General features: G+C 51.6%; 1 protein-coding gene across 1 annotated transcript; it reads right to left on the bottom strand.

Annotated features, from left to right (window-relative positions):
* Positions 1–455: 455 nt before the first annotated feature.
* Positions 456–20,643, bottom strand: rapgef2b (Rap guanine nucleotide exchange factor 2b). The gene is given in 23 exon segments (XM_062476952.1): positions 456–2,934; positions 4,170–4,457; positions 4,665–4,921; positions 4,923–5,186; positions 5,620–5,812; positions 7,448–7,597; positions 7,968–8,138; positions 8,452–8,675; positions 9,981–10,004; positions 10,466–10,589; positions 10,739–10,950; positions 11,397–11,780; positions 12,357–12,597; positions 14,149–14,306; positions 14,553–14,826; positions 14,958–15,066; positions 15,808–16,011; positions 16,241–16,348; positions 17,338–17,502; positions 17,669–17,821; positions 19,007–19,165; positions 20,123–20,259; positions 20,637–20,643. Coding segments are annotated over 23 exon segments (4,032 nt in total). The 3' UTR covers positions 456–2,908.
* Positions 20,644–21,216: the final 573 nt, after the last annotated feature.

A 21,216-nucleotide genomic window follows, 5' to 3' on the forward strand; every position in this document is an offset into this window, starting at 1 on the left:
CTGGCTAGCTGGCTGCGTCTCTGGAGCTAGCCTGCTTCTGAACGGGTCGCTCATATACATATTTATTTGCCTATTTTTATTAAGTGTAGTAGAGTAATAACATGGTAGTTGATACAAAATAATATGTAGGCTATTAATATGTGTGGCCTGTTTGTCGTTTGCTACCTGACATACTGTACATCTGGTGGTTGAGGTTTCTTCCCCGCTTAAATCATAGGTTTTAATTTTTAACTGCTACTTTTGGTTAAGTAAAAGGTGGTTAATGAAGTCATACATAAACCTATTCATTCAAGTGTTCTAATTCATATTGAGTATGCTATTAGCTTACTCTTCCTCAATTTGAGGGATTTGGGGAAAAGCGTTTGTGTGTAAACTGCCTCCCTCTGTATTCAGTCTCCACTCTGCACTCTGGTGGCAAATATAAATACTCGGAAGTAGAATAAAAAATAATGCAATTGGAGAGACTTATGTTTTTATTAATTCTGACAAACATTGCTGTCAGATAGAAAAGTACGAGAGTTACACATTTCAAGTTGATTCCAAGTCTTATCTTGTGCAAACACTAGATGGTGTATGGAAAATGTTTGAAGAGAACAGTTTTCTGAAAAGAAGAAAATAAAAAACAAAGAAAAATAAATGCTGGAACAAAGAAGTGCATTTAAACCTATGAGTTGATTCCTTTTGTAGTATTTATTGATTACCAGCTTCATACGAACTGGATGTTGAGGCATAAACATAGTACATTTCAACAAAAATATAACCAATATTTACAATTATTGTATTAAAAATACAAAATAACAACCATACATACTCCACCAATTGTCTTTTTAAAAGACATACAGGTAAAAGCAGTACAAGAAAAGTATGAAGAAAAAAAATTCATCACCAGCTAAATGTACAGTTGTGACCAGACATCACACATCAAATGTAGCAGTTCTACCTACTACAACTACTTTATGCTTGTACACTGTGCAACTTTTAGTTTTTCAAAATAGAACTTGGCCTGCTAATATGCACACTCTTCAAATAGTTGATGACAGTTGATGATGCATGTTACCACAGTATTACAAACGCATTATCGACAATCTATCTGCAGCCATTAATAAAAGAAACATAAAAAATAAACAAAAATACAATGAAATTATTATAATGTAGTTCCAGAACACAGTGGGCAACACTGCACTCTTGTTTTTCTAAGTCTAAATCTAACTGCTGATCAATGTGATCAGTGCGATGCAGCGCAAACAGAAGAACAACATAAAACTAAGTGATACTTTTTTTCACCATTTGATTACTAGTATTTCTGAATGGCAGACTTTAAATCAAATGTTCCTGTCTATAAACTTCGTCACCGGAGTCGAACGAGAAGAAACAAAATGAACAGAAACACAAACATTTTCTTCAGTTGATGAATATGGATCAACAGTGGAACCAGGTAGCTCTACAGTACGTTAGCATCACCTGCTAATATACACACCCACTGAATTGATTCCTGTAACAGATGTGACAAGTTTCTTTTTCCCTTCCCCTAACCAGTGACTAGCAGGATGAGTAGGAACATGGGAGAAGCAGGGCGTCTGCGGTGGATAGCTAGACCCCACAGGAGGAGGACAGGCTGGTGAGGGGACAGACTGTGCAGCACCATAGAAGGATCTGGGACCCGATTCTCCTGGCAGGATGAAACCACCTCTGTGCTTCTCGGTCACCGTGACGACGGGCATGTGGTTTAAGGAGGGACCCGGGTTCTCTCCTTCAGCTGATTGGCCGGAGAGCCAGGTATGATAGAATGACCGTCAGGTGACCTAACTAGATATGACTGGTTTGTATCGTGACATACATAGGATCTAAGTGGGCCTACTCTGTCGCCCAGCCAGAACACTAGTCTAGTGGAGACAGAGGAACTGCACTGCCCTGTAACTATTCAGGTCAGGATGGAAATGACCGTTGCGTTGCGAAAAAGACCACCTCGGAAACAAAAAAAGCTGACTGCCCATATGTCTCTGTGTGTGTGTGTCTCTGTGTGTGTGTGTGTGTGTGCGTGCATGCACGTATTGGCAACCCCCTACTGATTCCTACTTCAGTCAGCTGTGGTTTGAAGCACCACTAAACCATCGTTGAACATTTAACACTGAGCCTGTGTTTCCAACACTCTTCCACAGATCTGTGTTCTGAGTCCGGGGGGAGGTGGTCCGAAAACAACCCAGGCCGTCGCTTTCTCCTCCTCCCCCAGAGTGTAATCATTCTGGAAAGACTTCCTCCAGAAACATCGAACAGGAAGTTGAGGGAAAAAACCCGAAACCCCGCCCTCCCAAAAAACAACCAATCAGTGTCAATTTGATCGATGTTTTTTTTTCTTTTCTTTTTTTCTCTCATAACCGGAGTCCATTTTGTTCTCGTTTTACAAAGTAGAAAATGAAAAAGTGCAGACAAAGCTCAACACGTCATGATGCTGTTGTGTTAGCAGGTGAGTAGGGAGATCGGGGGGGAGGAAAAGGAGGCGGGGAGGGGGGGAGGGGGGGTAGTCTAGAAGGGCTGGTCCGTTACCAACGGCGTCAGGGGCGTGTGACCGCTGGCGGGCCGTTGCCGGGTTTTCCCCGGAGGAACAGTTCCACATCTAGCGTCTATATTGCCAAAGTGCCAGGCATTTTTTCTTTTTAGTATTTTCTTTTGTTTTAAATCCTCTCCACCTCTCATCTTCTTCACAGTATGTTTTGCATGCAGGGTCCTTCAAACCCCCACGATGCTTTAAGGCCGGGTGGGAGACGAGCATGTAGACGAGGTGGAGCAGGGGAGGCACGCACGTCACTGATGTCTGTCTGGCCGACGGGCTGTCTGGCTGTCTGTCTGCCAGCCTCTCTCTCCCTCAGAGACAGGACTAGTGCAGAGCACACCCTGAGGTGTGTCAGTATCAGACTGCAGACACCTGCTCGTCCTCTGCAAGGACAGACAGGAGGAGAGAGAGAGGAGGGAGAACAGGGTTAGTCTTTAGGACTCTCATTCAGGAAGCACCAGCAGCCCGTGTCTGAAACTTCCCTTGTTTTTTGATCTGAACTCATCATGCTATCAGACACTAGGGCAGCTAAACACATTGGATCAATATCTAGGAAGAGGATTTGGGAATAGCTCAGTAGTAGAGCTGACTGCAAATAACTGCAGATCAAAAGAGGCTGCAGGTTCAAATCCCTCTGTAAGCTAAATAAATAAATTACAATTCAAATGGGATTTGCCCCACTTGCAACTAAGTAGGATTTAATGATGGTTCCCAGAATGAGTAGAAGACCATCGGCCACAGACACCTTCTCTTAATGCAGCATCTCATCTGTAGTCATAACCACTTTTTAAAGCCCCATATTAAATCATTGCATATTTATAAAGCATCAGCAGAACCTTATAAACAATTTATGAAGGTTACAAAAGGGCCCTGAAGATATATTCTGTCAATATTACTTTTGGAGACAAACGCTTGAATAGAAATATTGATCGGAGCACATTAGCAGAACAATCACAGAAATGAGACTAACTACAGGACATGACATCATTGTGCAGGATATTACATCATTGTGCAGTGAAGTGAGGCCAGTGTGCGTCGCCATAGAGACGTAGGTGCATGAGTGCAAGCAGGACAAACACAGAGAGAGAGAGATCAGAGAGCCTGTCACAGAGAGAGAGAGATAGAGAGAGAGAGAGAAAGAGAGAGAGGCAGTGTACCAGTAGTAATGGTGACCTTTTGGTTCGATTATGATGACTCGTGCACAATGAGATGCCAGTGAGGTCAGTGGTCAGGGCAAAAGTCCGAACCATCTCAATACAGGAAGTGAACAAAGAACTAATGAAGAGAATAATAGGCACAACAACAAAAAAAGCTGAAGCTTTCAATCGAAAACTTGAGTTCAGATCCTGTACTGAGGCGTTTAGGAGTTAAGACCCGCCCCCGGACAGTGCTCGGTGGGGATGTGAACGTGAGCAGCAGTGTTCATGTGTGTGGCGTCTCCTCTGGGGGGGGCATGCACGTCGAAGAGGCTGGAAGCCTGAGAAATCAGTGTTTACCTTCCTTGGGGAGGGGACCTGCCTGTTAACCTCCGACTCTCAGCGCCTGGGGGGCGCTGACGTGTATGTGGCCCTGGCTCTCGGCTTCCTCAGAGAGACTAGTTTGGGAGACAAGGACTCACCCTCCTCTTCCTCCTCGGGCTCGTGGTCCTCGCCGGCCGAGCGGGCGCGGGGGACGCCGGGGGCCCGCTGCCTGGAGCCCCCCTGCTGGGCATGGAGGTGGGGGTCGGGAGACTGGGTGACCATGCGCGAGCGCTGGAGGGCCGTGGTGTAGTCGGGGGGGCGGCGGGCGGGCTGGGAGGGCGGGGCGGAGGGCGAGGGCTGCTGCGCCTCGGGGAAGTCGGACACGGTCAGCGCGGTGTAGCCGGGAGGGGTGGGGGGCGGGTCCCTGTAACGGCTCTCCTTCCGTGCTGGGGGGGGAGGGTTGGGATTTAGTCACAGGACTGGATTATCACTTCATAACTTCATATTATTCATAACTTCATTCATAACGTAACATAAAATACAAACGACGAACATTAAATGTTTACAACTCGTCAGAATGCTGACTCAGGGCTTCTACACTGAATCTCCATGATGAATCCCCAGGAGGAGAGAGAGAGGGTGCTTCCACTCACAGAGCAGTCCCTTCCCCCCTGTGGTGATGGGGGAGGGCGAGGGTCTCCCCTGCTTGGCGTCCTCCGAGCCCGTGGAGGTGATGCTGCTGGTCTCTCCGTCTGCGTTAACGTCCTTGCCCCCCCGCCTCTTGATGGTGCCCGTGTCCCCCTCGGAGTCCTCCCCCCAGTACGCTGCCGATGACGACGACGAGCTGGCCGACGCCCAGCTGCCCCGAGCCTGCGCCGCCCACAGCCCCGCCTGCCCCCCCAGCAGGGCCTCGGGCCCCCCGTGGGGCAGCCCCCCCAGGCACCCGCCCCCCCCCGCCGAAGGCCAGTGTCTCCCAGCTGCGGCCCTGCTGCATGGTCTGGATGTTGTCGTGGGAACCGGAGGAGCAGGAGGTCCAGGAGCCTCGGCCACTGTCCGCGGCGTCCAGGGACACGCGGTCGCCCTGGTCCTGGGTCAGCTCCTCCGAGCTGGGCGATGACATCACCGTGGGGCAGCCAGCGTACAGGCCTCGACACTCATGCACCGACGAGTAGGAGCTGGGGGGAGAGAGAGGGGAGGTCAGTCAGTCATCCATTACACAGGTCACTGAATCAGCTGTTACTGGGGGAGGTGAGGTATGGGAGATGAGGTTCATGTCAGAGGGGTGGTGAGGTACGGGTGGTGAGGTATCGGAGGTGAGGTATGGGGGGTGAGGTACGGGTGGTGAGGTATCGGAGGTGAGGTATGGGGGGTGAGGTACGGGTGGTGAGGTATCGGAGGTGAGGTATGGGGGGTGAGGTACGGGTGGTGAGGTATCGGAGGTGAGGTATGGGGGGTGAGGTACGGGTGGTGAGGTATCGGAGGTGAGGTATGGGGGGTGAGGTACGGGTGGTGAGGTATCGGAGGTGAGGTATGGGGGGTGAGGTACGGGTGGTGAGGTATCGGAGGTGAGGTATGGGGGGTGAGGTACGGGAGGTGAGGTGACCCTACCCGAGGCTGTACTGGTCGGGGTCGGTGGTGGCTCGTCTCTCCAGCCTGGGGCCCCCGGCGTGGGCCTCTCCCAGGGCCCGCAGCCTCCTCTCCTCCTGGGCCATGTCGAACGACGAGTTACTGACCAGGCTGGAGCGGGACGAGATCTCACTGTGACCCGAGTCTGAGTAGGAGTCAGCCATCCTGGGGTAACCTGGAGGAGGAGGGGGTCAAAGGTGACATTGTTAAACAGGACCCTCATTCTATTAGCCCAAGGTTGCATTTTGTGCAAAGTTGAGAAAGGACAAGTGGTTTAAAACATACAACTCAACATCAAATGAGAAAGCCTGTGTTTGACTGGCAAGCTCTACAACTAAACTACAGGAAGCCTCCTTCAGGATCAGTGAAGACTGAATTAAAAACTGTACTCAACCACAAAGACAAGACAGTGCACAGGAAACGTTTCATCATTCAGGAAGAGAAGGGCTAAACCACAGACCAGTACAGCAGACACACACACACACACAGGTCCAGATTCAGAAGCACTTCCAGGAACGTGACCGGGTGGGTAGTGACCAGCTCTCCCCCCTCCCTCCTCTCCCATTAACACTAAGGAGGGCAGCTCCAGGGAGGGCAGCTCCAGGGAGGGCAGCTCCAGGAAGGGCAGCTCCAGGAAGGGCAGCTCCAGGGAGGGCATCTCCAGCCTTCATAACTCTAAACCAGCTGCACTCTCCCTCCTGGTCCAGCCTCACCCACATGCAGGATGCTAACATACGGCCGGCGGTCAGGGAGGGCACACACAAGCTCTGAGATCCCATTCAGAAAACTGCAGGGTGCCACTCCAGGCTACTTAGCTAGCTAGCTTAGCATCAGCTAAGCTAGCTTCACACACTAAAACACTCCCTCTCCCACACACACACATTATCTGAGGCCCTCTCCAACACACACAAACTCTCTCTCTTTCTCTCTCTCTCTCTCATACACACACAAACACACAGTGCACACACTAAGCAGAAGAAGCAGCACTAGTGAAGCGACTGTTGTGTTCTACCACTACCAGCAACACCTCCCTGCAGTAGCTACAGCTAGGGTCCCCAACCAGCGTAGCAGGGCCCCTGGGAATGCAGGAAGGGGTCGTTTGAGGTCACAGACTTGGGTCTATAAACCCCAGATCTACAATCCCCAGATCTATAAACCCTAGATCTAGAATCCCCAGATCTAGAAACCCCAGATCTAGAAACCCTAGATATAGAATCCCCAGATCTGGAAACCGTAGATCTAGAATCCCCAGATCTAGAATCCCCAGATCTAGAATCCCCAGATCTAGATTCCCAACCCCTTGTCTGGACACCCCTCTCTAGATGAGAGTTCATCTATTTGATCCAGATTCTGTCACGAGGACCAGGCAGTGTATTCCTGCATCCACAGGGGGGTCCCAGCGCTCTACACCAGCAGGGGGTCTGTCAGTCCTGTTACCTGCTGTGGTGGACGTGGGTTTGGGGGTAAAGGTCACCCTCCTGACCCCTGGGCCCAGTCTCCCCCGCCCTGCAGGACACGTGACAGGGAGCACGCAGTCAGACTGGGGGAGCAGGGGGGGAACGTGGGCAATTTGTACTTTCGAGACACACCCCAACAGTGTCTGTGTACGTGTCTATGCACACACACACGCACACACACACAAACATCCCTGGAACGCTGGACCTTGAATCCTAGCCTTTTGTGTTTCAAAGCATGACGCAACAATGAGGAGATTCCGGGGCCAGTTTCACCCCCCGTCCACCAGGTGTCAGCGGTGAGGCGGGGTGTGTCAGGCAGACATGGGAGACAGGGAGCAGGATGCCAGGCTTACCCTTCTTAGGGGAGCTGTGGGGGGAGGTGGGGGGGGAGGAGAGCTGGGAGGAGGAGTTGGACGCTGCGTCGTCTGGCTGTCTCTTCTGCCTCTCGCTCGCCTCCTCCGACAGAGACAGGATCTTCTTCAGCGACTGAGGCGAGCTTGTGCCTTCCAAACAAACACAGAGCAGCGTTAGCGAGCACGTTAGCGTTAGCGAGCACGTTAGCGTTAGCGAGCACGTTAGCTTTAGCGAGCGCGGTTAGCCTCGGCCAGGAAGGAGGCTTTGTTGACAGGATTAAAAACGCTGCTACATTGTTCCGTCTTTCTCTTTTTTTTTTTTTTTTTTTTTTTACATGCAGTCCCCCAGACAGCCTCCAGGTGGTGCTAACTCCACCAAAACAGACTTGGCTCAAAGATGCTCTGCTTACTGGACAACAAAGCATCCATCACCCAGTCAAGACGACCCCCCCTCCAGTCTCCTCCCTGTGTGTGTGTGTGTGTGTGTGTGTGTGTGGGGGGGGGGGGGGGGGGGTCTCACCGAAGGGCGGCAGGTCTTTGACGGGGACCTTCTTGCGGGAGGGGTAGAGGGCCACGGCCGGTACCTGGAGGGCCTGGCCGCTCTTGGTCAGCTGACCCCGCTGCTGGGACGCCGCCCTGGACACTACCGGAGACGTGTCCGGCCTCTTCCTGTCCCCGGAACTCTTGGGCACTAGGACCCAGATGCCAGGTGGGCGGTTAGTACACTTAGAGATGTGCTGTCGTTATGTTTTGTGTTATTATGTTCATGTATTCATTCTCTTATACAGAGAAGTAGTGTGCCTTATAATGTATTGTAATTTAAAGTAGTAATAATGTATACATTCCCTTACACAGAGAAGATGTGTGTGTAATAACATATTGTAATTTACAAGAATAATACCATATTCATGGACTTCTACAGAGACAAACGTGTGTGTTACAATGACATTTTATCCATTCAGCGTTCAAAAGCCCCCCCCCCCCCCCCCCCCAGTTGTACTCACAGGTGTTGACGGAGGGCTCACACTGTATGGACAGGGTGTGCAGGCTCTCCTCGTTGGTCTCCAGGTTCAGGTGGGACAGGTACTGCTTGACCTTGCGGGCCATCTGCGCGTCCTCGTACAGCTTCTTGGCGTTGAGGAAGGAGCTGCGTCGCACGCGCTTCTTGTGTCCGCCTGTCTGGGTGACGTCCAGCACCGCCGCGTTGGCACTGCCCTGACTGAGGGACCTGGACACAAACACACACACACACACACACAGGGTTCGTACACCAACACACACGGTTTATACACCAATACACACAGGCATACACACGCGCCCACACACACACACAAAAAACAGAGGAGGTAGAGAGACCATTATCAGATTGATGCTATTTGTGTGAGTGAGTGAGTGAGTGAGTGTGTGTGTGTGCGCGCCCCTGTGACTAATCCAGAGAGAACTCTACGGGTGGAACCAGTCCAAAGAAGGAACGTGGTATCGTTTCGTTTTTAGACTCATGCAGAGGGCAGGCTTCATGGCTCTACTCTCAGTTCTGGAACATTCCATGCATTCCAAAAGGGGGGTCGGGGAGTCAAACAGGCAACAGGGTAGGCTGGGAAGGGTTTCTAATGAAGGAACATAGTCTCTAGTTTACATAACTGTGGCCTGAGTCAGGGGTGTAGTAAAACGTTCTTTCAAAAGCACGTGGCGGGTTTGGAAACTGCACACGAGCTACACTGTTGATGTTCTGTAGTGAGTAACATTCTGAACGTTTCAGAAGGGAGGCCACAAGAATGTAAAGCAAGACTAGCTTTCGATGTGGTGCTGACGCCGATGTTAAACGCTTTGTGTTGAGGTAGGTACTGCGCGAGGAGAACTTCAAATAATGGCAAACTGAAACTGCAAAATAATAGAGTTTGCATGCTGTTAAAAGTGTATTAGAGTGTATCAATGTATCAGAGTTGAATACATTGATAATGATCACTTTTGCTAGTAAATGTTTCTGATATTAGTTATTTTGTGTAATATATTTTTTATTTGGCAGAAGCACACAGGTTTTGCTTGTGGGAGAAAGTAATACCGATCAAGATGTTTTGAGTGATGAACACAGTTCCTCACAGAATGTTCTTGTCAGTGATTCCAGATGTGTGCGGAGGCCCAGGTATTACATTTAGTCATTTAGCAGACGCTCTTATCCAGAGCGACTTACAGTAAGTACAGGGACATTCCCCCGAGGCAAGTAGGGTGAAGTGCCTTGCCCAAGGACACAACGTCATTTGGCACAGCCAGGAATCGAACCGGTAACCTTCAGATTACTAGCCCGAATCCCTAACCGCTCAGCCACCTGACTCCCTCTAGCAGAAGTGATCTTCCCATCGTTCTAAGCCTTAAAGCTCGAGGTTGGAAGTGTTAGCAGGGTGTCAAACTAAACCGGTTAATCAAAACAAGGCTTGCGAAAAGAAGGGAGGCACATATATGAGCGGATAACCATAGGGGGTGGGGGGGGGGGGGGGTCGGCAAGAGAGCAAAGGTCATAGGTTAGCCAACTCACCCTAAACTCCTCCATTTCTTCTTCCTAGAAGGGATAGCCATGAACAGAGAAGCGAGGGTGCAAAGTTTGGACGGAGAGAGAGAGGGAGAAAGACAGGGAGAGACAAGCTTAGGACAGGAAAGACTACCAAGACCACCAAAGATGTGTCACCAGAAGCCCCATGTGAGAGAGACCAGAAAGACACAACAACAACAACAGCCGGTCTCTCGACCCCGAAGTGACATCACAGAATGGGACAAAACAAACACACTTTTACAGCAGCACCGTGATTTGAATGTGAATGAGGAAGTGGATGGGAGAGGCTGCTTGGCACAGCTGAGGAGGGGGAAGCGTGTGCTGGGAACTCTGACCAGCCTACAGTGAACTAACCCCCAGAGACGGGTTAGTCCGTGGGAAGCCTGTGAGTCCTACAGTACAGGGAGCGTGAGGGGAGATTAGTGTGGCCTGGGAACATGGAGGTTCCTGTGTGTGTCTGGACAGGTCACCTGGTTCTGAACATGAGAGCAGGATCCATGTTGACGGAGCCCATACGGCCCACGTGACGGATCTCCTTGGCGATCATCCTCAGCTTCTCAAAGTTCACCAACCCGTCCACCTTCGAGTCATTACCTGAGGGACGAGAGGAGAAAACAGTTGTTATTTTAGTTTTATTTTATTTCATTGTTATGTATATTTTATTGTTTATATATCATAACCAGGCTCTCCAATGCAGAAAAGCTTCCCCACAGGTTGAAGGCCCGGGACGTCAGGATACATACCTTCGTGCAGGAAGGTGAGGTCCTTCTTGATGACGGGGAAGAGAGGGATGATGGGAGGCTGGAGGTTCTGGTTGTTGAGGACGTTGCGGTACTTGGCCATGTTCCTGGAGGGGTCGAACAGGTCCTGGAGGTCCCCAAACAGCTTCTCGTACTTACTGGGCAGTTTCTCCCACGTGCCCCGCAGTCTGGAGACTGGAGCCAGGTTCAGACCGCTGAACAACCACAAACAGACCGCACAGTCAATACACTGCTACCAGAGACTGTGGTCATGGTCAATACACTGCTACCAGAGACTGTGGTCATGGTCAATACAGTGCTACCAGAGACTGTGGTCATGGTCAATACACTGCTACCAGAGACTGTGGTCATGGTCAGTACAGTGCTCCTAGAGACTGTGGTCAACTATGATCACAGGGCCTGAGTCAGTATTGTGAAACCAGAATGTCAAGTGGTCGACCACAGAGTTGTCTTTGACGTGTTAAAAAAGACACATCCATGATCTCTGACACTGTTTGTATTTGGCTTTAGGATGAAAAATCATCTGCTAAATGTAAGGATATTGCTGTGGGTAAGCTAAGCTAAGCACACATACTGTACGGTATAGCATACAGGTGCCACACAAAAGCGACAACACACCCCGACACGCCTCCTCACTGACCTGATGATGGCGAACATGGAGTTGAAGTTCTTGCACTCGCGGCAGTGCAGGGCGATCTTCACAAAGTGCTTGATGGTCTTCATGCGCTTGAGCTGGTTGGGTTCCCGCGTCACCTCCGACGCCACCCAGAACGTCTCCAGGTTGATGGCCTCCTCGAAGCGCTTCAGGCTGGCCGAGCCCGTCTTGGAGCGCAGCTTGAACAGGTCGTCCATGTACTCGGTGGGCTCGATGGCGCAGAAGAGCTCGAAGGCCCTCATGGACAGCTGGGTGGCCACCTCCACCGTGCTGAGCTGCAGCAGGGAGATCTGACCCTCCCTCAGCAGGTCCTGCGCGTCCTCGTCAGAGCACAGGGTCTCCGTCTCCATGTTGCTCTTCAGGTAGTACCTGGGGGGACGGGGGGACGGGGCGTTGAAGTGTGGTGCATATCAACACTTGTTGAGGAAGGAGGAGAGGAGATGGGAGGCGATGTAGGAGGGGAGGCAAGGAGAGGAGGTAAGGGAAGAAGGCTAGGAGAGGAGACAAGGAGGAGAGGCAGCTAAGAGAGGAGGCTAGATGAGGAGATGGGAGAGGAGGAGGCTAGGAGAGGTGATAGGAGAGGAGGCCAGGATGACGGTGATAGGAGAGGAAGCTAGGAGAGGAGGCTAGATGAGGAGATAGGAGAGGAAGCTAGGAGAGGAGGCTAGATGAGGAGATAGGAGAGGAAGCTAGGAGAGGAGGCTAGATGAGGAGATGGGAGAGGAGGAGGCTAGGAGAGGTGATAGGAGAGGAGGCCAGGATGACGGTGATAGGAGAGGAAGCTAGGAGAGGAGGCTAGGAGAGGAGGCTAGATGAGGAGATAGGAGAGGAAGCTAGGAGAGGAGGCTAGATGAGGAGATGGGAGAGGAGGAGGCTAGGAGAGGTGATAGGAGAGGAAGCTAGGAGAGGAGAAAAGGAGGGCGGGAGGAGGGCGAGGTGTCCTACCTGCCGCTGAGCTGGATCCTGTCTGCCAGCTTGGAGAGCTGCTCCGGCAGGCGTCTCTGCTTGATGACGCCCTCCGGCGTGACGGACACCTCGCACAGCGAATAGGCTTCCGGTGCGGCCGTCAGGGCAAACTCGCGGATGGCCTGCACCACCACCTCCTTGGCCGTGGTGTCTTTACCGATCATGATGTAGCGACTCTGCTGGTCAGCCTTGAACACACGCAGGACCTGGTCCGACATGTCTGAAGGGGAGGGAACCAAACAGAGATGTTATCGTCCTCTGTTTCAGAGTATGATGCTATAACTGTAACGTGACTGGAAATACGTTTTTTTGCGACCGAGCATGGTTCAAAGAGTCAGGTGGCTGAGCAGTTAGAGAATCGGGTTAGTAATCAGAAGGTCGCTGGTTCGATTCCCGGCCGTGTCAAATGACGTTGTTTCCTTGGGCAAGGCATTTCACCCTACTTGCCTCGTGGGGAATGTCCCTGTACTTACTGTAAGTCGCTCTGGATAAGAGCGTCTGCTAAATGACTAAATGTAAATGTAAAGACTACTGACATGCGGACCTGTTTACCATCCCATGTCACATTCACAACCCTGACAGAGGTGTAAGTCAAGCACCGTCACCTAGAAACGGTTGCCATTAGATACAACCTGAATCATGATGACACACATGTCTGTGTCCATTAGTTACCAAGCAACACCTGACAACTCAGATTGAAATAACCACCAGTGTGTAGGTGGTGTGTATAGCATGAGTGCTATGATCTGTTTATAGTCAACAGAGATGTTATATAACCCAATCTGTCAACTCAACCATCAAAGACAGCACGAGAATACAAGATATACAGCACCCAACTGTAGTTAAGATTCATTAGACCCACACACTCAAATCAACCCAGCCCAGATCGCAGCCACACAGAGAGAAATTGAAACCAAAGCCAGTTTGATTATGAGAGGACAGGGCGCCCATTAAACCTAAACAACCTCGTAATCCAGCTAAGAGTTGTAGATGAGCTTGTGAGAAGACAAGCGTAGAGGAGAGAAGTTGCAGCCCAAGCAGAGCGGTGCAGATACTCACTGGTCACGACCGGGGCTGAAACAACACAGTGTGGGAATCTGTTAATGGAGGCTGAAAATAGAGACGCCAGAATTCTGCCTAATAACAGCGAGGCTGCCAGCATCATACAGTATGGGCAGCATAAGCGAGATGTGGGAGGTTTCAAATGTGTTTATGGCTCAGAAAGACATTTCTAATTTCAAGCTGGTGTACATTTGAATCCAAAGAGAGAGAACTTTGATTGATTTCAAATGGATCCTTTTTGAATAAAATATCCATTCATGATGTCGGAGGCACAAATCACTGACTAGATTATGGTTTCACTCCCTTTAGTTTCCCTGTAATGATCAACTGCCGTCAGGAAGGAAGGGAAAAGAGCCTGATTTGACACGTCTCTATAGAGGATAGATAGCTCAGCGGTGGGGTATTTCACAGCATATCTACAGATCACTGGTTCAAATACTCCAGTGTATGTGGTTTTAGATGAACATTTCTGCTAACTAAATACATTAGGATTATGACTTAATGACTATATTAGTCTAGTATTTAATGTCCATGTACTGAGGAATGTACAATCAGGCCTGGAGAGAGTCCCTATAGTAGATTCCCACCCCAACCCTGCTCCCGATTCAGCTTGTCAACCAGCTAACTAGGAATGGTCCGTGTTGGATCAGGGTGGTAGTGAGGACCAGGAGCAGGGGCAGGCCGCCTGTGGCGAGCGCAGCGCCCTCACCTGGCTGGTTGGTGAAGTCCAGGATGCGGTGGTGAGACTGGAGCAGGTCTGGGTTGGAGGACGACAGGTTGCCGCTGACTGGCAGCGCCGGGGGGACCTGCTTCGACTGCTTCAGCCCCACGATGCTGTCGTCCTGGGATTGGCCCACGCCGACGTCGCTATGGAAACAGGAGGTGAGGGGGAGGAGCAGGTTAGGGTGCAGTTCTGTTGTTGGAGTGTAGAGGGCGATGTTTGTGAGGAACAGAGGGGGAACTAAAATGTGTCCGCTAGGATATTTTTGTACTACATTTTTTTAAGGAATCATCCCCAAATCCTACGACCCAAAAAGAGTAAAAATCCATGGAACTCATAACCAGAGCAACTTCACAGCACCCTGCGTCACAGCAAAATATCCTACAACTTACTTGTATGGTTTCGGGGGCAGGATGCTGGTGAGAGTCTTGTCGAAGATCTTCTTCAGCTTGTTGCGTCCTCCCACCGTGTTGGCCTTGGCCTTCTTGGAGACCTTCTCCAGACCCATCACCTGCTCCACGTCTACCGCCAGGTCTGGGATGGAGAAGCGGCTGGCCTTCTTGATGTCTCCGATCTTGGGGAGGTGAGGCGCTCCGTTCTTCCTGTCCTCCTCCTCGCCCTCGGCCTCCTGGTCCTGCTCCGGCCTGCTGAGGAGCTCCTTGAACACTGAGGAGGGGAGGGGAGGGGAGAGGCGTCTACGTTTAGTTGTGTAAGCAGAGGGCTTGTTGTGATGTGCGTGTGTGTGTTTCGCTTGATCGTTCGTGTCAAAGCTGGCTGTCTAGGAAGCCGTGTCTCACCTAACAGGTTGGTTTTCACAGTAATGGACAGGTGTGTGTTGTTCCTCAGGATCTCGTTGGCTTTGGTGAGCTGGACGTTCTCAAAGTTCTGCCCGTTCACCTCCAAGATCTGCGAAACGATACCAAACACAGGTCAACAAATGTCTTGCACCTTTTCCACATCGACAAGCTGATGACACCGTTGCAACTAGAACGCTTGAGTCTGTCTATGACATCACAGCAGGAAACAGGAAGTGTCCGCTGCATCCTTCCAGGTGTGTAAACTCTAACCCTCACACCTACAGTCCTGGCAGGGCTTCCTCTCCAGCTAGCGGCCGCTTAGCTACCCCTCAGAGCGGTGGGAGGAAGTGACCTTTCACCTCTACTTCCTGTGCTGTCACTGTCGTTACCACGGCGTTGATGGAGCAGCAAGCTCTAACAGCAGTTCCCGGGTCAGCTCTCAGCTCTTAAAGTAGTTTGAGTTCAGAGGTCAGCGGAGGTTAAGTGGCTAATAAGTTGATGAGGAGTGGATTGCGACAGATAGGGTTGAGCTTTTGTGCTGGCAGACATCCGCCATGTTTAATGGTGATAAATGATCCGACTGAAGAGGGTATGAGAATGAAACGTGTGGCAGGAAGTTGTGTCTCACACTTCCTGTGGGGAAACAGCTGAAGGGGAGTTTGGGGTTAAGGGTTTAAGCCTCAACGACAGCCAGCCACAGAACTCAGGTTTCAGTGCTTGACTGAAACTTCTCAGACTCACGTCTACATGACTGAACGACTATAACTGTAAAGATGAAGATTTGGACAGTGACGAGGATGATGATGATGATGGTTGTGATGATGGGTGACGGCGGTGGCGTCGGTCGTACCTGATCTCCTCTTTTGAGCCCCGCCTCTGCAGCCTTGCTTCCCGGCTCCACGCTGTCGATGAAGACGCGGAAGCCCTTCTCAGAGCCGCCCAGCAGGGAGAAGGCCAGTGGGGCCTCCCTAGACGGCTTGGTCAGGGTGACCAGCCGGGGCTTGGCCTTGGCAGCACACGCTATGTTTAACAGTCTCAGGTGCCCGCACATTTTCTGGAAAAACAAAAATTAGAACAAGATATATAAATTTAAAAAAGCATTCAAAATCTGTCTGTAGTCCTTTTTACAAGCAATGTCACAGAGGGCTTTGCATTTGAGGCTATAGAACTTCACCTAAACATGAACTTTATATGCATTTTAGTAAAGGCCAGGAGGGTGACTGGAGGATGTGATACTGTATGAGGGTTCATGAGGAGATGTTTAACTTGAGAAAGAAACCGACCTCTCTCTCCAGATTGTTCTCGAACTCCTCAAGGAAGTGTGTCATCGCATGGTCGCCTTCAAAGTCGTTGAAGTGATTGTTCACCCACAGCAAGACTACCCGTGTAACCTGGGAAACCAGCACAGGGGAGATCACCATCACAGCACGTGTGGGTCTACAGGTGTATGGTCTGTCTGAATGATGTGAAGGTGTGAGCGTATGATAGTCTAGCTGTGTGGGTGTGTGTGTGTGATAGTCTAGCTGTGTGTGTGATAGTCTAGCTGTGTGTGTGATAGTCTAGCTGTGTGTGTGTGTGTGTGTGTGATAGTCTAGCTGTATGTGTGTGTGTGTGATAGTCTAGCTGTGTGTGTGTGTGTGTGATAGTCTAGCTGTGTGTGTGTGTGATAGTCTAGCTGTGTGGGTGTGTGTGTGTGTGATAGTCTAGCTGTGTGTGTGTGTGTGATAGTCTAGCTGTATGTGTGTGTGTGTAATAGTCTAGCTGTGTGGGTGTGTGTGTGTGTGTGATAGTCTAGCTGTGTGGGTGTGTGTGTGTGTGATAGTCTAGCTGTGTGTGTGTGATAGTCTAGCTGTGTGGGTGTGTGTGTGTGATAGTCTAGCTGTGTGGGTGGGTGTGTGTGTGTGTGATAGTCTAGCTGTGTGTGTGTGATAGTCTAGCTGTGTGGGTGTGTGTGTGTGTGTGTGTGATAGTCTAGCTGTGTGGGTGTGTGTGTGTGTGATAGTCTAGCTGTGTGGGTGTGTGTGTGTGTGATAGTCTAGCTGTATGTGTGTGTCCATGTGAATGTCAGAATCAGAATGGGATTTATTCGCCATGAAAGTTTGCACAGACAAGGAATTTGCTTTGGCAGGAAGGTGCATAAAATAAACATATAGGGACCTAAAGTTTAAATATGTGGACTATCTATACTAAGGGTACATAAACTAGCAGTACTAAGTGGAATTATAATTTAATAAAATATACAATAAAATATAAGTTGCCGTAATTTACAATATAAAAATACAAATATTACAAAAAATACAAATGTACAAGATACAATTTTGTAATGCAGTGCAAAAAGCAGTGTGTGTGATAGTCTAGCGGTGTGTGTCCATGTGTGTACCTTGTCCCTGAGGCTTGGATCATGGAACCACTCCAGCAGCTTGTGCCCCACCACCATGGGGCTGGACAGGAAGGTCCTGTAGGTGAGCAGGAAGTCCTCGATGTAGGTGGGGTCCACCACCGAGTGCTCCTCCACCAGGTGCATGGTCAGGCGCTCCGTCGTGCCCTGCAGGGCCGGAGGGGAAAGGCATGCTCAACACTGCTCCACCACTGACGCCGCCTTCTCAAAAATACTACTTTGCCCGATAAAACAGTTTGATTAGAACGAAACTAAGGTAAAGTATGTGCTGGTCAGTCTCTGTGTGTGATGTGTGATAGAGTCCCAGCCTCACCTTGATGACGATGTGTCCCTTCCTGGTTCCGGTGCGGTCCAGTTCGCGGTGCTCCTTCACCATGACGATCTCTCCCTCCTCCTCCACCTTCTGCATGTTCTTCTCCACCTGGTTCAGGATGCAGCAGTAGTCCTGCTGGGCGATGCACACAAACTGGAGAGGAGGAGGAGGAGGGAGAGGGAGGGGAGGAGGAGGAGGAGGAGGAGGAGGGAGAGGAGGAGGAGGAGGAGGAGGAGGGAGGGGAGGAGGAGGGAGAGGAGGAGGTGGAGGAGGAGGAGGTGGAGGAGGGAGGGGAGGAGGAGGAGGAGGAGGAGGAGGAGGAGGGAGGGGAGGAGGAGGAGGAGGAGGAGGAGGAGGTGGAGGAGGGAGGGGAGGAGGAGGAGGGAGAGGAGGAGGTGGAGGAGGGAGGGGAGGAGGAGGAGGTGGAGGAGGGAGGGGAGGAGGAGGAGGAGGGAGAGGAGGAGGTGGAGGAGGAGGTGGAGGAGGAGGAGGAGGGAGAGGAGGAGGTGGAGGAGGAGGAGGAGGGAGAGGAGGAGGTGGAGGAGGGAGGGGAGGAGGAGGAGGAGGAGGTGGAGGAGGGGGAGGAGGAGGAGGAGGTGGAGGAGGGGGAGGAGGAGGAGGAGGAGGGAGGGGAGGAGGAGGAGGAGGAGGAGGTGGAGGAGGGAGGGGAGGAGGAGGAGGAGGAGGAGGAGGAGGAGGAGGAGGAGGAGGGAGAGGAGGAGGTGGAGGAGGGAGGGGAGGAGGAGGAGGAGGAGGAGGAGGGAGAGGAGGAGGTGGAGGAGGGAGGGGAGGAGGAGGAGGAGGAGGTGGAGGAGGGAGGGGAGGAGGAGGAGGAGGTGGAGGAGGGGGAGGAGGAGGAGGAGGAGGAGAAAGGGGAGGAGGAGGAGGAGGAGGGAGGGGAGGAGGGAGAGGAGGAGGGAGGGGGGGAGGAGGAGGAGGGAGAGGAGGAGGGAGGGGAGGAGGAGGGAGAGGGAGGAGGAGGGAGAGGAGGAGGGAGGGGAGGAGGAGGGAGAGGAGGAGGAGGGAGGGGAGGAGGAGGAGGAGGAGGAGGAGGAGAAAGGGGAGGAGGAGGTAGAGGAGGAGGAGGGAGGGGGGGAAGAGGAGGAGGGGGGGAAGAGGAGGAGGGAGGGGAGGGGAGGGGAGGGGAGGGAGGGAGGGGAGTAGGAGGAAGGTAGAGGAAGTGACAGAGAAGGAGGAGGAAGGAGAGAGAGGAGGAGGAAGAGAAAAGCAGAGATGAAAGGTTCCATCCATCGCAGTCATGTCTTCCCCATCCGCCAACACTATAAGGATCAACAACACATCCATCTGCTGTCCTGTGACCTCCAAGCTGATCTGTACCTGGCAGTCGTCCACCTTGGTCTTCATCACGCCCTTCATGTACTCCTTCTCCATGGTGGGCGACACCCCGAAGCTGTTCCCCATGCACAGGATCTCAGCGCGGCCCTCAGGGCACGTCACCTCCACGGAGCCGTTCAGGATCACCGACCACGAGTCCAGCTGGGACAGCAGAGAGCGGCAGGTCAGAGGTGGACGAGAGCTGGGGACCCACACTCAGTCTCCAGGTGTAGTGTACCATAGTGTACCGTACACACAAACTGGTGCTGGATTCAAGGGACTCAGCGAGATGATTGATTTCCATTTTTGGAATCGTAATCATGTCAACTGCGTTTACTAACTACATTTGAGTTGGTTTACGATAAATATCATATATTTTTATAGCATATAAAGGAATGTTTTTATGGGTTCTCATTAAACTCGATAGTTAAATCCCACATTGCGACATGGATGGATGAACTCTCTCTCTTCCACCACAACAAACATCACAGGCTCCAAACGTCTTCCTCCAGCACCAACACCAGCGTATGGTCACAGTAAGGGTTACATCAGCTCACTGGTTTACTGTGGCTTTTCGGCCTGGCCTTAAAGGCATGCTTCACACTCTATTGTTTGGGTTTACTGAAGCGTAAAAATGACCAAAATGGCTAGATTCAGAGTCAGGGTGCGGCCCCAGTAAAGAGGAGTAGATATGAGATGTGTGCTGTTCCCCTGAGGGGGGAGGGCCCAGGGACTGGGAGAGAAGGCAGTCATTCATGTTTAATAGAGCAGAAAAAAACCTCAAATGGAAGAAAAGGTCTTGGTGGCAAGAGAGAGAGAGGCACAAGTCTACACCACCGAGACAGGAAATACGGGCTCTCTCTTCCCCCCTCCCTCCCTCCCTCCCTCCCTCTCCTTTCGCTCTCTCACTGTCTTCCGTTCTCTCTCTTCCATTATTCCTTTCTCCCACACCTCACCCCCTCCCTCTTCCATCTCTGTTCCTCTCTCTCTCTCTCTCTCTCCCTCCCTCCCCCCTCTCTCTCTTTGACAGACAATGGATTGAAGCCCACACCCTTGACACACTGGACCCAGACAGACTGAGAGAGACAGTCGGACAGAGAGACAGGCAGACAGACAGACCTCTTCTCCATCGTTGAGGACGATGGTTCCTGCCCGCTCCACCACAGCGAACACCATGACGGCACACAGCTCCCTCCGGACAGACATGGTCATGTTGGCGAACGCTGGCAGCTGGTGCATGAACTCCAGGAGTTGCTCTGGGAGAGGGAGGGAGGGGGGAGCGGAGGAGAGGAGCAGAGGAGCAGAGGGGAAAGCAGAGGAGGATGGGGAGAGGAGCAGAGGGGAAAGCAGAGGAGGAGGGGAGAGGAGGAGAGGGGAAACAGAGAAGGAGGGGAGAGGAGGAGAGGGGAAGGAAGAGGAGGAGGGGAGAGGAGAGGAAGGCAGAGAAGGGGAGAGGGGGAGGCGGGCAGAGGAGGTGAGGAGGAGAGAGGAGGAGAGGTTAGTATTCAGCCTTGATACCATGATGAATATCCTGGTGCTAGCGTAGGGTTAGTCTGGTGCTATCCTGGTGCTAGCGTAGGGCTCGTCTGGTGCTAGTTTGCAGCTCAGGCTGCATGCACTGGTTGACCTGTACTTGGCATGGCAACAGAGTGGAGGGGGGAGCTAAGGAAGCACTGAAACTTTAATGTGCCGGGAGAGGATGTGCCAGAGTGACCTAGAAAAGCCTGCTGGGGAGGGGGGAGGAAGTGTGGGGGTGGGGGCCTGTGCCACATGGAGTAAGAGTGTGTGGAGGGGTGGGGGGGGGGGAGAGAGAGAGGGGGGGGCCCTCTCTCTCTCTGTACATCAAACACATCATCCCCTGATCGCCCGTCACATCCACAGTCAAGCTCGGAGACAGGGGGAATTCAAGCAAGTATAAAAAATAATAATATTCACCCAGTCCCCCTAGTTAGTATCATCACCCTGTGGATGAATCATAGCGTACACAGCCACGGTCTGATATCAAAAGCTTCATGTGGAAGGAAATGTTCCTGGAGGGTGTGTGTGTGGGGGGGGGGACACGACACACACGCTGGGGATGTGAGAGAAGCCGAACACAGAACGCCCCAGAGGATTGTGGAAGTGGCTGTGGCTCGCGGGGCTCACACTGCATTCAGGAGGGGTGGGGCTAACTGCAGGGGCGGGGCGTGTTCCTACACACATCATTAAGCACT

Source organism: Osmerus eperlanus, chromosome 13, assembly GCF_963692335.1.
Source record: "Osmerus eperlanus chromosome 13, fOsmEpe2.1, whole genome shotgun sequence".
Taxonomy (NCBI): Eukaryota; Metazoa; Chordata; class Actinopteri; order Osmeriformes; family Osmeridae; genus Osmerus; species Osmerus eperlanus.